Source organism: Dipteris shenzhenensis, chromosome 4, assembly GCF_047967505.1.
Source record: "Dipteris shenzhenensis isolate YYH24624 ecotype China chromosome 4, Dip_SZ_1.0, whole genome shotgun sequence".
Classification (NCBI taxonomy): Eukaryota; Viridiplantae; Streptophyta; class Polypodiopsida; order Gleicheniales; family Dipteridaceae; genus Dipteris; species Dipteris shenzhenensis.
Window position 1 is genome coordinate 34,047,706 of NC_141599.1, and position 15,842 is coordinate 34,063,547.

The following is a 15,842-nucleotide window of genomic DNA, read 5'->3' on the forward strand; positions in this document are numbered from 1 at the left end:
AACATATGAATCCTTCAATAATACGAGCCCTGAGTATATAATCTTATCAATAAAGGACCGAATGTAATACTCCCATATTTATGCAATTGTTCATATGCTTTGACGAGGCCAAAGAGCTCCTCTATTGCTTTAGAAATTATAAACTTATCATTTATCCCTCTTGTTAATTCTTGTGATATTCTCCTCTTTAAAGAAATCAACCTATGTTTTTTTTTTTTTTGATTTGAGAAAAACTTTATCATAAGATTGGTGCACTATGTGCTTGAACTAATCGTCAAATTCTACAAACTACTTAAAGACTGACCTGGGTACAAGCAACAACTAGAATGGTGGAAATCAGATGAAGGTCAACTCAATGCTTACAAAAATAGCTTCAAAGTAAGTATCTAAGTGTACTCATGACTACCCAAAATTATCCTAAGAGCGTGTATAATAGAGTAAATGTGTTGTCAAACACAAACTACTAGCCCCTAAATCTTCTTTGAAACATTGGTTTTAGATGAGCAATTAATGCTTGAAAAGAGCCCATTAAAGTATGGACCCACATTTTTGGACCATATTTTGCCTCAAAAATGGTTGCACAAGTACCTCAAGTGCACTGCCCTCATGCTATTGTAAGTGATCTTACATGACACGTGTGGCACAAGGAAAACATTGCTGGCAAGTCCATTTCAAAAAGATGATGTACAACCTTCAATTGTGGTCTGACTTTTTAAATATAGTCTTTGACAAATAACATTGAATGTCGTTAACAGATTGCATGGGTTTGGATGAACTTGAACCATGAACCTGTGGAAGGTGGTGAATGTTAAAGCACAATGTGAAGGCCATGGGCAGCTCAAGGAGCTTTGTGCTATGAGATCATTAACTTTTTAGCTGTGCTATTAAACATTTGCGCTCCTGCAGCAGGAGGTGTCCGAGCTATAATTAGGGCAATAGTTGTAAGAGGAGAAGGGAAGCAGCCATAAAGAATTCATATTTTGATCGATTTTGTTTGATGTGTAGTAGCAAAATGATGAAGAGTAGCTATAAGGGGAGAAGGAACGAAGTATGAAAAGAAGAGAGAGCACGTAGAAAAAAACAATAAGCTATCCTAGCCCAAGCTACCCAGCAACTAGTTCAAACTGTGTCCTTAAAGAGCGAGATAAATTCTTACTGCCTTTAAAGAATGCAGCAGATCAAAATTTTACAAGTTTGTCGTTATTAGCACTTATTAATACATTTTTCTACAATTCTTATTCATCAGGTGGGGACTCAAATGGAGGTTTCTTTTAATTAGAGTGATCCATCCCTCATCAGGGAAAACTAAGTATCAAAACTATATACATTATCATTCGGACAATCTCGTCGGTAGGATTCCATCTCTATACCATGGTCTGGGATTGTAGCAAACACAGGAACGCAGGTATTATATGCTGCAAAGTTGGGATGGGAGCGTGGAACGCCCTAGTAATCTTCTGAGCATAGAGCAGAAAAGGTCATCTGAGATCATTCAGTAAACATATAGAGGGACACCCTTGTAACCTGCATCCACTTTGTGCTTCTCGTACAGTTCCTGGAGGGAGGAGAGATAGTTCGCATGCATTTTAGAGACCTGAAACGTCAAACCATAAGAGTAGCTGTGATTCCCTTTCGCAAATTGATATTTGAGTTAAGACACTGAACTCACTATTGCAAACCTCTTCTTCAGATGGATTTTGATTTTTCTCGACTTCCATGGGCTTCCCAACCACCACATACATAGGACGAGGAAAGGGAATAGGGGACCTGCGTATATCCAAATGCCAATTCAAGTTTATGAGTCATTTATTGCATCAATACTGAAAGCACCAATTATGCTTTTTCTCTATATAAAGATACAGAAAGAAAAAGAGAACTGCGATGAAAAAGAAAGAATACCCAAACATTCCCCAGAAAGCAAGCGGGGCAAAACGCAAAGCTCGAGATATCTGGTTATACACCTTGCCCTTTGGTTTCCACCAATTGTAAACATGAGTCTGCCAGTGACAATGAAATAACTTCATAAACATCTATCTTTTCAGTGGGAACACACGTGACAAACATGCCACTGGATATAAGCACATACCTGTCCAAAAATGAAACAAGGTACTAAAGGAGAGCCTGTCTCAATGGCTACACGCACAAAACCAAATCTCTTCTTTAAGTAAACTACCTGTCACAGATTGAAAGAGTGCAGTAACAAAATAACAGTGGTCAGAACTTGCCTAAAGAGCAACAAATAGAAGCCTTTATTTTTTCAGCATATTTTAGAAAAACTATGACTAGCTAACCCAAAACATTCTGCACACAAATGATAGAGTCCTACGGCAGAAGGAGAAGGTCTCCACAATGGCTCATCAAGATAATCTGAAAGGGCAAAATGGAAAATGGGACAAAATGCCCGGTAAATGGGAAGGCAATAATCTACATTGCTTGCTATTTGACATGATTGAGTTGGGAGATAAAAGTCTTCAAGATGGCAATCATTCACAGTTTCCCACCGAGATGAGCAGTAGCATGATGGCAAGCCTGTTTGGTAACATATAGACAATAAAGTTAACGAGCAGCCTGAATATAATCAGCATATACCTAGATAGACCTCAGACCACGCCTGAACTCATCTTGTAAGAAAATGAACTGAGCAGTTTAAACCTCATTGTAGTCACCCACAGGTTGGAAACCATTGACTCCATCATGCATATCAAGGACGAGCTATTATGATATTCCCACCAACTTCCCCCACAGCAACGGTGGGGGTAGACCACTGTATAAACATATGCCCTCACAGGCGCAGATACATCAATACACCCACAAAAATACGAGCATTCAGTTATACAAAGGTCTTTGTACTAACTTTCTGTCAATATTCCAGAGGTGAAGGGCAGACTCAGTTGTGACAAAGGCCAGTATTTAACGAGAAGGTTAATCAAATGGTCAGGCCGCGCTCCATTTTCATATCTCCAAAACCAAGAGATTAAATCAAACCAGGATTGGAGCCAAAGCATTGAATGGTAAATAGTCTCATTACCTTAAAGGAAAGGGAAAAACGTAAGGGAAATTCCTTAAATTGCTATTTCATTTCCTCAAAAAGGCATATGATACGACTCCTTCACGAACAATGGAGCAGAATCTTGAGGTCACAAAGCTCATGAACGGAAGAGATTGAAAAACATGGGTAAGGAGTAGAACACACAATGAGGGATATGTAATGGTTTGACACATTTACATGCATAATGTTGAGCTCCTGGCAAAAAACAAGCTCAGCCTACAATGGCATATTAATGCATTGGGAGGCTTGTGCAAAATTTTAAACATGCAGATGAATGTCAACAGACAAAGATCATTAAGACAGGGTGGACAATACATATTGGAGAGAAAAATGGTTTCCAGAACAAGTACTAGTAACTGGAGTTTGTAATAACACATAGCGGGGTGGGGAAGCCTAGGACAGCCAATCCCTATACAGACCCTTCTATTGCATCTACACTGGTTAACAAGCCTGGTCAGGTGACTATGGTCAGCTGGCTGGTCCACCAAGTCAATGGCCTTGGCTAGGCCTGATTATGGTTTCTGGGAATCCCTAAAAGAAAATTTCCTTACCCTGCTAACCATCTCAACAAACCCCCTAAAATTCAAAAAGCTACAGTTGAGAAAGGATTCGGTGATTGTTTGACTATTTTGCTGATGTTCTTCATTACGATATTTGCCTACTAGTCCAAGAGCTAAGGCAAAGAGATCATATTTTGAGATTCCACAAAGTAAAAGCAAACTGACCTCACGATCATGTTCCATGTAAAGCATCTCTCTAACACCTCCAGGAATAAGGATACAGCTATAACCATCACTCAATGACTTTGAGAGAACCTTTCTTGATGCAGGTACTAATCCCAGCCAAGACCATATATGTCTCAATATAGGGGTGATAAAAATCTGCACATGGTACAGACAAGAAGTCATAATTATGGAAAATCACAATGTAAAATGCACATGCCCATGCTCACCCAAAAATACCCATTATTGTGTATGCCTATGTATGCGTGTACATGTAATTGCATGTGTGCCTACTTGTGTGTAACAGAGAGTGGCACATTAATATATATATATAATAGAGAGAGAGAGAGACTTACTGCACTGCTTGCAAGCGCCTTTAGCTTTTTAATAGGCAGGTATCCTGTATGGTTGCATAGTGCCAAAATTCCAATAGGCAGTACAGAATGAGGCTCAACTGCAAAGACTGTCCCAGAACAATCATTCAGAAACAATCGTGAACAATATATACCTTTGTAAGACTAGAATAAGTCCGATCATACAAATTTAGACTTTTTGCTGTTATAAAGGTCAAGACCAAAAATCTACACAGAAAATAAAAGAGAAGAAAAAAGAGGTAAACAAAAACTTTTATGAAAAACAAAAGGAAGACATACTTACCAAGCAAAGCAACACTTATGTCGTCATCAGTGCCCAAGCATAAGCAGCTATGCTAGGTTTCTAAAGAACCAATTGTGAACAATAGTCAAGAAGGACCTAAAGTTATGAGTAGGCAAGTTATCCTTAAAAATATCGAAATGCATTTCTAAGAACACATGGACATCCTTCTAATAGTAAAAATGAGTACAGAGAAATGAGGTGCCCCTGAGGTCATGCATAACTCACTATAACAGTGAAAGCACCCACCAGGTATCGATCCAACAAATCATTTGTCAGCCGACATGCTGCCAAAGCAATACACCTAACAGTTTAACTAAGACTAGAGCACATGGTTCTTGTACACTTACCACCAAGGTAAATTTTAAGGGAATATTTCCCCAATGGCCAATCTATAAGCTTCTCCAAGTTGGCGGGGGGGCTGATATTCAGAGCTTAAATTTTCATGAAGTCGCCCAAAATTTAACACATATGAGGTCCAACTTTAGCCCTCCAAGTACTCAAAACGATCGCCATCAAGAGCCATCTGTTTCAAGGCAGTATAGTTCCTTCTAATCTGAAATAGGTTGGAGGGAGTCATGGCAAGAAAGGTCAGCAAGGGGACTCACTCAGTAGAGGAGGGAGCATGTTTGGGATATTATGGATTTTTGTAATTTGTTTGTACCCCCGACTGGTGGCACGGTATTTTGTTCCTACCCCGAACTACTGGTAGTACAGTATTTTGTTCCTAGTACCTACCCCAAACTAGTGGTAGTACCGTATTTTGTTCCTACGTCGGACTAGTGGTAGTACCCCTTGTCAGCCAATCGCAGCTCCCTATGGCAGGTTTTGGGGCCTCCAAAGGGCAGTAACCTGGGGGAGGCGCCCTTTATAGGCAGCCTCGCTCTCCTCATATGGGGGCTTACAGATGGGGAGGTGGCCATTCCAACACTCCAAAGGGTAGCAACAAGCATCAAAAGTGAACTGGGGGAGGTGCCTTTTATAGGCAGCCTCAACCTCCTCCAGGTTGGGCCCGAGGGCTGAGTAAACAGCCCCACCAGCCCAGCCAACAAGCCAACTGGCTGGTCAGCCAATTAAAGCTGGTCGCGTCGGCGAGAGCAGGCCCTTCTAGCCCGTATATAAGGAGGTCTTTTCCCCTCATTCCAGCACTCAGCTCCCAAACTCCAGCAACACCTTTCGGCCAGCATATGGGTGAGGTTGGGTGTCCTTTTCCACAGCATAGCTCCATATCTCACATGTTGCATTTAGGGAGTGGACTGTGGACTCAGCGCAGTTTTGTATGCCGATTTGGCAATCATATACATTAGTAGTTAGGGCATTTATGTCATCAGTATAAACAAAGTAGTGTACTATAGTTAGGAAGATATCTGGTGTATCTCATGCTTGAGTTCTTCCTTGTATGTTCATCTATTTTCCTTAAATGTTTGAGTTCTTCCTTGTATGTTCATATATTTTCTGCACGGTTTTTGTTACTACCTCGGACTAGTGGTAGTACTGTATTTTGTTCCAATCCCGGACTAGTGGTAGTACCGTATTTCGCTCCTACCTTGGACTAGTAATAGTACCCTGTGTCAGCCAATCGCAGCTCCCCACGCAGCATATTTGGCAGGTTTTGGGGCCTCCAAAGGGAAGCAACAAGCATCAAAAGTGGGCTCGCGAAGGCGACTTTATAGGCAGCCTCAACCCCTTCCCGTCGGCCCCTAGGGCTGCATAAACAGCCAACCAGTCCAGCCAACCAGTTGACTGGTTGGTTGGCCAGTTAGGGCTGGTTGGGTCAGCGAGCGCCAAGAACAGGCCCTTCCAGCCCCTTTATAAGGAGGTCTTTTCCCCTCATTCCAGCACTCGGCTCCTAGCCTCCAGCAACACCTTTCAGCCAGCATATGGGCGAGGCTGGGTGTCCTATTTCCACAGCATAGCTCCATCTCTCACATGTCGCAGTTAGGGGAGGGGACTCAACACAGTTTTGTATGCCGATTTTGGCAATCGTGTACAACAGTAGTCAGCGAATTTATGCCATCAATATAAATAAAGCAGTGACTATAGTTAGCAAGATATCTGGTGTATATCATGCTTGATTTCTTCCTTGTTTGTTCATCTATTTTCCGCACAGCTAGCCCCCACATGCTACATTGGTATCAGAGTAGTATGGTTCCTTCTGATCTGAAATAGGTTGGAGGAATTCTTGGCAAGAAAGGTCAGCAATGGGAGGGAGCATGTTTGGGATATCATGTATTTTTGTATTTTGTTCCTAAGCAGTGACTATACTTAGCAAGATATCTGTTGTATATCATACTTGATTTCTTCCTTGTTTGTTCATCTATTTTCCGCACAGCTAGCTCCCGCATGTTACATTGGTATTAGAGTAGTATGGTTCCTTCTGATCTGAAATAGGTTGGAGGAAGTCTTGGCAAGAAAGGTCAGCAATGGGGACTCAGTTAGCAGAGGAGGGAGCATGTTTGGTATATCATGTATTTTTGTATTTTGTTCCTACGCCGGGCTAGTGGTAGTACGGTATTTTGTTCCGAACCCAGACTAGTGGTAGTACTGTATTTTGTTCCTACCCCAGACTAGTGGTAGTACCGTATTTTGTTCCTACCCCAAACTAGTGCTAGTACCTCTTGTCAGCCAATTGCAGCAAGGTTTTGGGCCTCCAAAGGGCAGCAACAAGCACCAAAAGTGGGCTGGGGGAGGCACCTTTTTATAGGCAGCCTCAACGCCTCCGGAGCTGAATAAACAGCCCGACTAGCCCAGGGTCAGGCAGGACAAGCACTTCCAACCCCTATATAAGGAGGATTTTTCCCCTCATGCCAGCACTCAATTCCCAACCTCCAACAGCGCCTTTCAGCCAGCATATGGGCGAGGTTGGGCGTCCTATTTTGGCACCATAGCTCCATCTCCCACATGTCGCATTTAGGGGAGTGGACTCGACACAGTTTTGTAACCCGATTTGGCAATCACGACAACAGTAGTTAGGGCATTTATGCCATCAGTATAAATAAAGTGGAGTACTATACTCAGAAAGGTATCGGGTGTATCTCATGCTTGAGTTCTTCCTTGTATGTTCATCTATTTTCCGCACAACTAGTGCCCGCATGCCCCATTGGTATCAGAGCAGTATGGTTACTGAAACAGGTTGGAGGGTCCTGGCAAGAAAGGTCAGCAATGGAGAATCAGTTAGCAGAGGAGGGAGCATGTTTGGGAGATATTATGTATTTTTGTATTTTGTTCCTACCCCGGACTAGTGGAAGAACCGTATTTTGTTCCTACCCCGGACTAGTGCTACCAGCGTATTTAGTTCCTACCCCGGAATAGTGGTAGTACGGTATTTTGTTCCCACATCGGACTAGTGGTAGTACCCCTTGTCAGCCAATCGCACCTCCCTATGCAGCATATATGGCAGGTTTACGGGCCTCCAAAGGGCATTAACAAGCATCAAAACTGGCCCCTCAGGCTGAGTAAACAGCCACACCAGCCCAGCCAACCAGCCGACTAGCTGGTCATCCAGTTAGAGCTGGTTGGGTTGGCCAAAACAAGCCCTTCCAGCCCATATATAAAGAGGGGTTTTCCCATCATTCCAGCACTCATGTCCCAACCTCCAGCAACGCCTTTCAGCCAGCATATGGGCAAGGTTGGGTATCCTATTTCCGCAACGACATGTCAAAGTTAGGGGAGATGACTCAGTACAGTTTTGTATGCCGATTTCGCAATCATGTACAACAGTAGTCAGGGCATTTATGCAATTAGCATAAATTAAGCAATGTACTATAGTAAGGAAGATATCTGGCGTACCTCACGCTTGAGTTCTTTCTTGTATGTTCATCTATTTTCCGCACAGCTAGTCACCGCATGCTGCACATCATGAAGAGTTAAACTACATAAGCGTGTCAAATAATGAAATCCTACTAGAGGGTATCCAACAGCGGAAGACTGATAGATTAGCCCAGGATTACATGTGGATGTGTTTCACTATGGAATCAAGCTTTATGACCATGTGTGTACTTCACAACCATTCATGTGTGTGCAGGCTAGCAAATAGATTGTGCTCAAAGACAATATAGAAGAAACTCATATATATTTCCATCCGTCCACAAACTAGACAAGATAGAATACCAGAAAGGTTCTCCTACTATATGGCTGGCACCTCTAAATCTCTGAGCCCGCGTGCTCCACTGAGCTTATGTAGACTCTCTGTCCAAAGGATCTCTTCCACCTTGCTGTCTGGAAACTCAGCCTAGGTGGGAAGCTCCTTGAGCTAAGTCTGCAGCCCTCTATAGGTCACATTCACCCCCTGTGTATAGGCCCAAGGGTGGTCCTTGCTGAAATTGGATTGCTGCTCCAAGTGTTGTGTTATGAGGCCAAGGGGCCTCCCTATTGTAGGGGCTACTTGCCCCCCAAACTGGACTTTCGTCTGCCCCAAAACCAACCCAAACAGGATCCCAAACGACCCACACATTGCAGCCTTTAAATACCCCTCTAAGGGCTCATTTGCAGGGCTTTTTCTGGCCCTGCCTGGCCACGTGGCTGGCTGCCACTGGCCCAGGAAGGCCTGCTCATGATCCTGCCTCATTTCCATGCCCCTAGGGTCCCAAAACATTTGCTGACCTGGACAGCTTCTGGATCTAGATCTTCCCTCCATGGTGGATCTCCTCTACCAAATACCCATCCGGTCTCTCTGCTGCCAGCTCATGTGCTGCCCATGTGGCAGCCCCATGCCTATTACTACTCTGCCCCATGCCTATTACTACTCTATGGTCCACCCACGCAACCCCCGCTGAAGCAATCCTCTTATGAGGGCTCGCAAGTGGGGAGGTGACCAGTCCTATTCCAACAGTCCCACTCACCGACCCACATTGGCTCTCCGTCAATGAAGATGCTCCAGTAGCTCCCATGTCGTAGCCCTCTGGAGGCGTCATCATAGTCTTCTCCTAGCTTTTCAACCCGTGGTTCCTACTCTGCTAGGTCCGCTTCCACTTTTGCACACCAGTCTGGTACACAAGTCCATCGTTGGCAGCACCTGCTAGCACTAGCTCCTTCAGTCACATGAGCCCGCCTCTGAACTCGTGCTCTCCATACGAGCATTCTCCAGCCATCCCCCTCACAATAGGTGAATAGCTAAAGTCCTCCGGGCACCAAGCTCTCAAGGTATGTTTCAACCATCCTCCGTCTGGCTAGGTCTGCAACCAAACAACATACCTGAGACATCATATCCAGGCACAAATCCATATTACCTAGACCATCACACTCTAGCTGTCGTTCTGTATTGTTGTCCCCCTCTCAGTCACAACGATCGTCTGACCCTGAGTCCTCAAGTCCTATCAAAGAATTCCCCTCTCCCTCAGCAACACCAGCCAAGCACCTAGATGACTCTAGGCACTCGCCACTATCCATCACCTTCACAAAGGATCTCGATTCTTCAACGTCTGACATTCTGACAATCACACCAAGGTCCACATATCTTATCTCAACAGCACACGGAGTGGCCACCAAGAAAAGTTCTCCTTCTGCCACCTGAGCTCACTCCTTTGACTCTGAGCTGGCACCCTTCTTCTTCTGATGAGCCTTCTTCTTTTTGCAATCTTTCGCAAAATGCCCTGGCTCATCGCAATAGAAGCATTTCCTTTGTTTCTTTCTCTTCTTCTTGTTGTCTTCATATGAAGAGCTTACCATTGCCCTTTCCTTTGCTCGTGTCTTGAGCTATCACGGCCTTGTCATCCTTATCCATACCATCGTACTTCTTTTCCCGAGCTTCTTAATGCAACAGTAATGGCACCATCTCTTCGAAAGTCACCGGCACTACCCGATGCCTTGTAGTCATTGTAGTCAGGAAACTACTATACCTCTCAGAGAGCATTCCCAATAATAGCATTGTCATCCTGGTCAAGCTCGCCCTTTGACTAACTACTCCCAATTGATGCCGCACCACCTTTATCTCGGTGATGTGTTCCTATACCGATTCCCCTTCATCCATCCTCATACTGTCCAACACTGTCTCGAGATCTAAGATTCTCACCTCATTGTCAAGCTCATACATATCCCGCAATGTCAACCAAGCCTTGAAAGAAGTGTTTGTTATCTGAATATGCGACAGCACCATATCCGCTATCGTACCCACAATGATAGCCAAGGCTTCCGCATCCAAGATCTGCCATGCTCTCACTAATACAGTGTCTGTTGGCGTTGTCACCGCCACCGAGAATGATGCGGCTAGAGTTACGGTGTCTTGAGGTATCAACTCTGTCCCAATCGCAATCTCCCACAATTCCCTCAACACCAAGTGACTCCAAACCTTCATTTTTCACAAACAAGTAGAATGTCTCACAAAAATTTAGAATCTCGTTTAGAATCTGGTATCTAGTAGCCATGATAATGAACTGAAAGAGGTAAAGAGTTTTAGAGTGGCATACACCTGTCTGAACCTGAGTCTCCCACCTAGGTACAATTCATCAAGCGCTATTGCCTGGACCTGAGCCTCTCGCTTGGATACCATCCTTCAGACACCATCCAGCGAAGTCATCATCAGCAATCAAAGTCATCATCAAAGTCAGAATCAGTATCAACATCATCCTCAGCAACATCAGAATTGAAAAAGAGGAAATCATTCCAATCGAGGAAGATTCCAAGGATGAGGGAATGCATCCACCAACATGTATACATTCAGTGCAACTACTGTCATAAGTTTGGACACTATGAAAGAGATTGTCGCAAGAAGTAGTACGACCAAGGCGGTCAATAGTAGTACCAAATCAATCCCAATGCCAAACTGTTATTCCCCAGTTCTTTGGGAGGACAATTAAGTTTTGAGCAGCAATAAGTGGTCATCAAGACCGCTTTCGCTTGGCAAATTCACTCAATCCCTCAACAACTGCCTTCATCTAGAATTTAAGCAAGAGGGAATGTCACAAACACCCCTACACTAGGGAGCATTGTGACACACAGTCTAACCCCATATATTTTGTCGTAAATTGTGGCCTCTTTGTGAGCCCTAGTCCAAGGGCCAGTCAAGCACAAGCTACCGGGGTCCATTTCCATTTCCCAAAGTCACAAGCCACTAGCGAAGCAGTTTAGGTCGCCAAGGCAAGGCGTTGCGAGGTATCCACCTAGCAACAAGTTCAGAAGAGGGGAATATCACATGCACCAAGGTCAAGCCCAAGTGGCAGTGACAACTCGCTTGTCAACCAATTGCAGCTCCCTACGCAGCATATATGGCAGGTTTTAGGGCCTCCAAAGGGCAGCAACAAGCATCAAAAGAGGTCTGGGGGAGGCGCCTTTTATAGGCAAACTCAACCCCCTATGGGTCAGCCCTGAGTAAGCAGCCCGACAAGCCCAGCCAACCAGCCGACTGGCTGGTCAGCCAGTTAGGGCTGATTGGGTTAGCCAGAACAAGCCCTTCCAATCCCTATATAAGGAGGGCTTTCCACCTAATTCCATCACTCAGCTCCCAGCCTCCAGCAACGCCCTTCAGCCAGCATATGGACGAGGTTGGGTGTCCTATTTCCACAGCATAGCTCCATCTCCCACATGCCGCAATCAGGGGAGTGGACTCGGAGCAGTTTTGTATGCCGATTTAGCAATCATGTATAACAGTAGTCAGGCCATCTATGCCATCAGTATAAATAAAGCAGTATAATATAGTTAGGAAAACATCTGGGGTAACTCATGCTTGAGTTCTTCCTTGTATGTTCATCTATTTTTTAAACAACTAGTCCCCGCATGCTACACATGATGGAGAGTTAAACTACATAAGCATGACTCAAGTTCAAATACGTTACAAGATAGAGACTTGTACTCATAAATGGACTTGAGAGCTTGCTTGATGATATTGCTTTAAATGAACCTCCCTTTTATATGAGTGGATACATACTTGCATCTGCTTGCTCACATGTGACATAATACCTCCACACCATGTGGCAGCATGCCCTTTCTTCATATCTTTTGTCTCTATTTGGCATCACAACTCTCAACACCTCTCCTTAGTGCCATGATCTTGGCTACTGCAAGGTGATCAAATGTGAGTTCACAAAAGAAAAGTTAATCACATCCCCTTAGTGCATACTTGCATCTTAAGGTGGACAAGTATGGTATTACAACAAGATAGATACTGCCCCCAGGTACTTACATAGCTACTCTCACATAGTCAGGTTTGATCACTGAAAACCAAGGTCTACGCATTTGATGAGCTTTACAAAACATGGACTAAAGGTGGTAAGATTTACTTCTTAATACATTCAATCAATGGTGTTCTTCTCTTTGATTGGTGTAGCTTGATATATGATGCTTTGTTCTCCATGTACCTTTGATACATTATGTGTGGATGCCATGTTTGGGTGCTATGGTTATCTCATGCACTCGTGCATGCTTACAATAGTGATTTGTGCATTCATGCTTTGCTTTGTCATTTGTTACAGAGGTCTTACCAATTGATTTCTTTTAATATTGGCAGTGTCTAATTGCATAGTCTAATTGCATACTAGGGTTTTGACTTAACAAACGTGTAGAGCTTAAAAAATCGATCAATTTCCCTTTTGGGGCATGTGCAAATTTTTTTGAAGTTAAAAGTTAAATATCTAGATGAATCCAGGAATATGTCCAAAGTCATCCACTAAAAATACAACATAGTGCAATTTCAATCTCATGATAGCCACTCATAAGGTTAAAAACCAGAAACTCCATCACGCATAGCAAGAACTAGCTACTATGACATCCCCAATAACGTCATCAGTGTCCAACAGTGGGTGTAGACCATAGTATAAACATATGCTCTCACATACAAATCCACACACCCACATATATTTGAGCATCCATTTATACAAAGTCTTCATGTTGAGTTTTTGTCTGCACTCCAGAGGAAGGGCAGACTTGGCCATGACGAAGGCTAGCACTTAGGAGAAGGCACAACACGTGGAATAATCAAGAAGAGGGGTCCAATTGATGATGTGGCACCATGTAATGATGTGGCATGTGTATTTACATGCTTGTTTATACACACTATGCTTTAGCAAGGGATTGTTATGTGCTGACTATATTGACAAGTGGATTGCTAACGTGACATATGATCACGTGGACTTATGACATGGCACAGAGCTAGCTCATTGGTGACGTGGTAGATAAGGTAACCTACCACTTCCATATGTGCTGCTGATGTGGCAAATGGGGATGGGATTGCCACATGGCAAAATTCTAACCACTAGGTCTAGCTAACCCTAAGTGACCTAGGTTGAAGCAACAATGTGTTGAGAAATATAGGCAATGACGGATGGGGTCAACGACGGCGTCTATGTTGGGGAGTGGGAGAGAAGGAGGACATCATGGAAGAGAGTGTTCTCTTTTATAGAATGGGAGAGGGGGTGTCCTAGATCATAGGCACCTCCCTACATCAAAGAAATCAATCCCTACATCATAGGGACTCCTGAATCTAAGGCACCTCCCCATGTGGGGGCCTTTGCATTACATCATCACTTATGTCAATAACAGTTCATTGCCCTGGGATGTCCCCCTCAAATGATTGTTAGTCTTATGTGATTTTTACCTTGTTAGACCCATGGAAATTTCCCATGCATAGTCATTGTCCATTCTCCCAATTGTAAACCAAGAGACCAAAGTCAGAGTGAGATCATGTTGGGGTGAAGATGCCCAAATGATCTATTGCTGATGCAACTAGAGTGAGTGCCAGGTTGGGATCATGAGTGTTGTCACTAGAGGTAGGCAAGCCATGAAGATTCCCATGGACTACTGCTAGGGTTGAGGTCATCAATTTGTGGGAGGGGTATGATGGGACAGTGAACTTTTGCATAATTGCACATGTTGGAGTCACATTTCGCCCATTCCTCTTAGCAACAGCTGGGCGACCCTTTGAGCTAGCTCCAATTGAAATTTGAGCCCAAATGCTTTAGTATTTGAGAAGAAATCGGTGAAAAACCAGTCGAGAATGCGCATTTCTCACAGACAAACCGACACGGCATTGTGCATTTCCATGCTAGTGGATGATCTCTGGTACAAGACCTTTCTTTCTACCTAGAAAGCCCTCTTAAAGCTGCTTGCTGCTAGTTGAATTGCATCCTCCAAGTTGCTGCTATCTCTGATTGCTATTTTGGAAAGTTTTAGCTTTGAAAGGGTTAACCAAGTCAACTAAAAATTGGGGGCACACACATGATCATAGGACAAGCCCTTGATCACACAATTCCCAACATACCCCACCTCAAGGGTTTGCCTCTTGCTATGTCAAGGATTCATCTAGACACATAGTTTCACAAGCCATCTCATGGTGGTCAAGGATAAATCTATGGCTAGGATCTCATGCTAGCAAAGGTGCCCAAGGGTGAAGGTTTACAAAAATGGGACACACACACACACACACACAAAAATTGGAATTTTTCATATATTCAAATTGCTTGATATGTCCCTTTTTTAATATATTCTTTCCTTTTGTTGATAGAATCTAGAATGTATACAAATAGTCTAGGGGAGGGTACACTCTACCCATCGCCTACCCAAGCCAAGAAAGGGATGGGTAGTGTGTCTTTACACACAGGGTGGACACTACAAGAGAAGAAAGGGATATATTGATTACACAAGCTACGAAATGCTTAGGTGGTCTAGTGTAGGAGCTTGCCTATTGGATGGCCACTATTTGATTTTCAATGCTAGTTTTTTTACTAATATTAAATCTCCATGTCTACAATGAGTACGAAACCTATTTTTTGAGGTATAGATACATGTACGATTTTATGATGTGGTTCCTTAGTGATTTTTTGTGATCGTTGGACAACATAGCATCTTTGTGTCCTTAGAATACGAGAGTGTGTGGGCTGGAAGGTTTTTTGGGGCGGCAAATGAGTATTCTGGAGTGCATGAATGTAAGGATTCTAACTAATGACTTCAATATTGTTAACATATAATTATAAAAATCTTTTATTTCAATAATTGTAATTTTTAAATTGATATTTTTGTCTTGCATGAAAATAAATCGGATTATTGGTAGTACAGAAAACACCTACCACTAATATGAGAATACATAGGCATAGACTTTTGGATTAGGAAGGTTTATGTAACCACTTCAGTAGGGGGGGATCATGTAGATATTGTATCTTTGCATATATGACTTTGTTCTTTGATGTAACATTTTGAATTACACTCATTTAAAGAGTTGATTTTTTGCTATAGTCTGTTGCTTGCGATTAAATGCTCTTTTGTTGCATTTATTTTTAAAAGCATAAAAAATATTCTTTGAATTTAAAGGTGGGCTATGATCCCAACCTTGGTACTCGACAAGGTAGGTGTCTAACCTGTAATCAAGTACTCAAAAAATGGAGTGAAAAACATAGACAAAGCTAGGTGGAGATCCTCTCATAGAGTGGGTTGAGGTAAGGAAAATGTAGGTGCATTGTTGCCTCCTGGGGAGTGAGCTACAAAGTAACAGA

The 15,842-nt window shown here is 43.2% G+C and overlaps 1 protein-coding gene across 1 annotated transcript in view; it reads right to left on the bottom strand.

Moving 5' to 3' along the window:
* Positions 1–1,160: 1,160 nt before the first annotated feature.
* Positions 1,161–15,842, bottom strand: part of DGAT2 (diacylglycerol acyltransferase family) — a 43,705-nt gene continuing 29,023 nt past the window's right edge. The window contains exons 4-9 of the mRNA XM_087373761.1: positions 4,128–4,234; positions 3,775–3,930; positions 2,087–2,173; positions 1,900–1,997; positions 1,680–1,767; positions 1,161–1,594 (exon numbers count right to left, since the gene is read on the bottom strand). Coding sequence (XP_087229887.1) covers positions 1,493–1,594; positions 1,680–1,767; positions 1,900–1,997; positions 2,087–2,173; positions 3,775–3,930; positions 4,128–4,234 — 638 coding nt within the window. The 3' untranslated portion in view covers positions 1,161–1,492. The remainder of the gene's footprint in view (positions 1,595–1,679; positions 1,768–1,899; positions 1,998–2,086; positions 2,174–3,774; positions 3,931–4,127; positions 4,235–15,842) is intronic.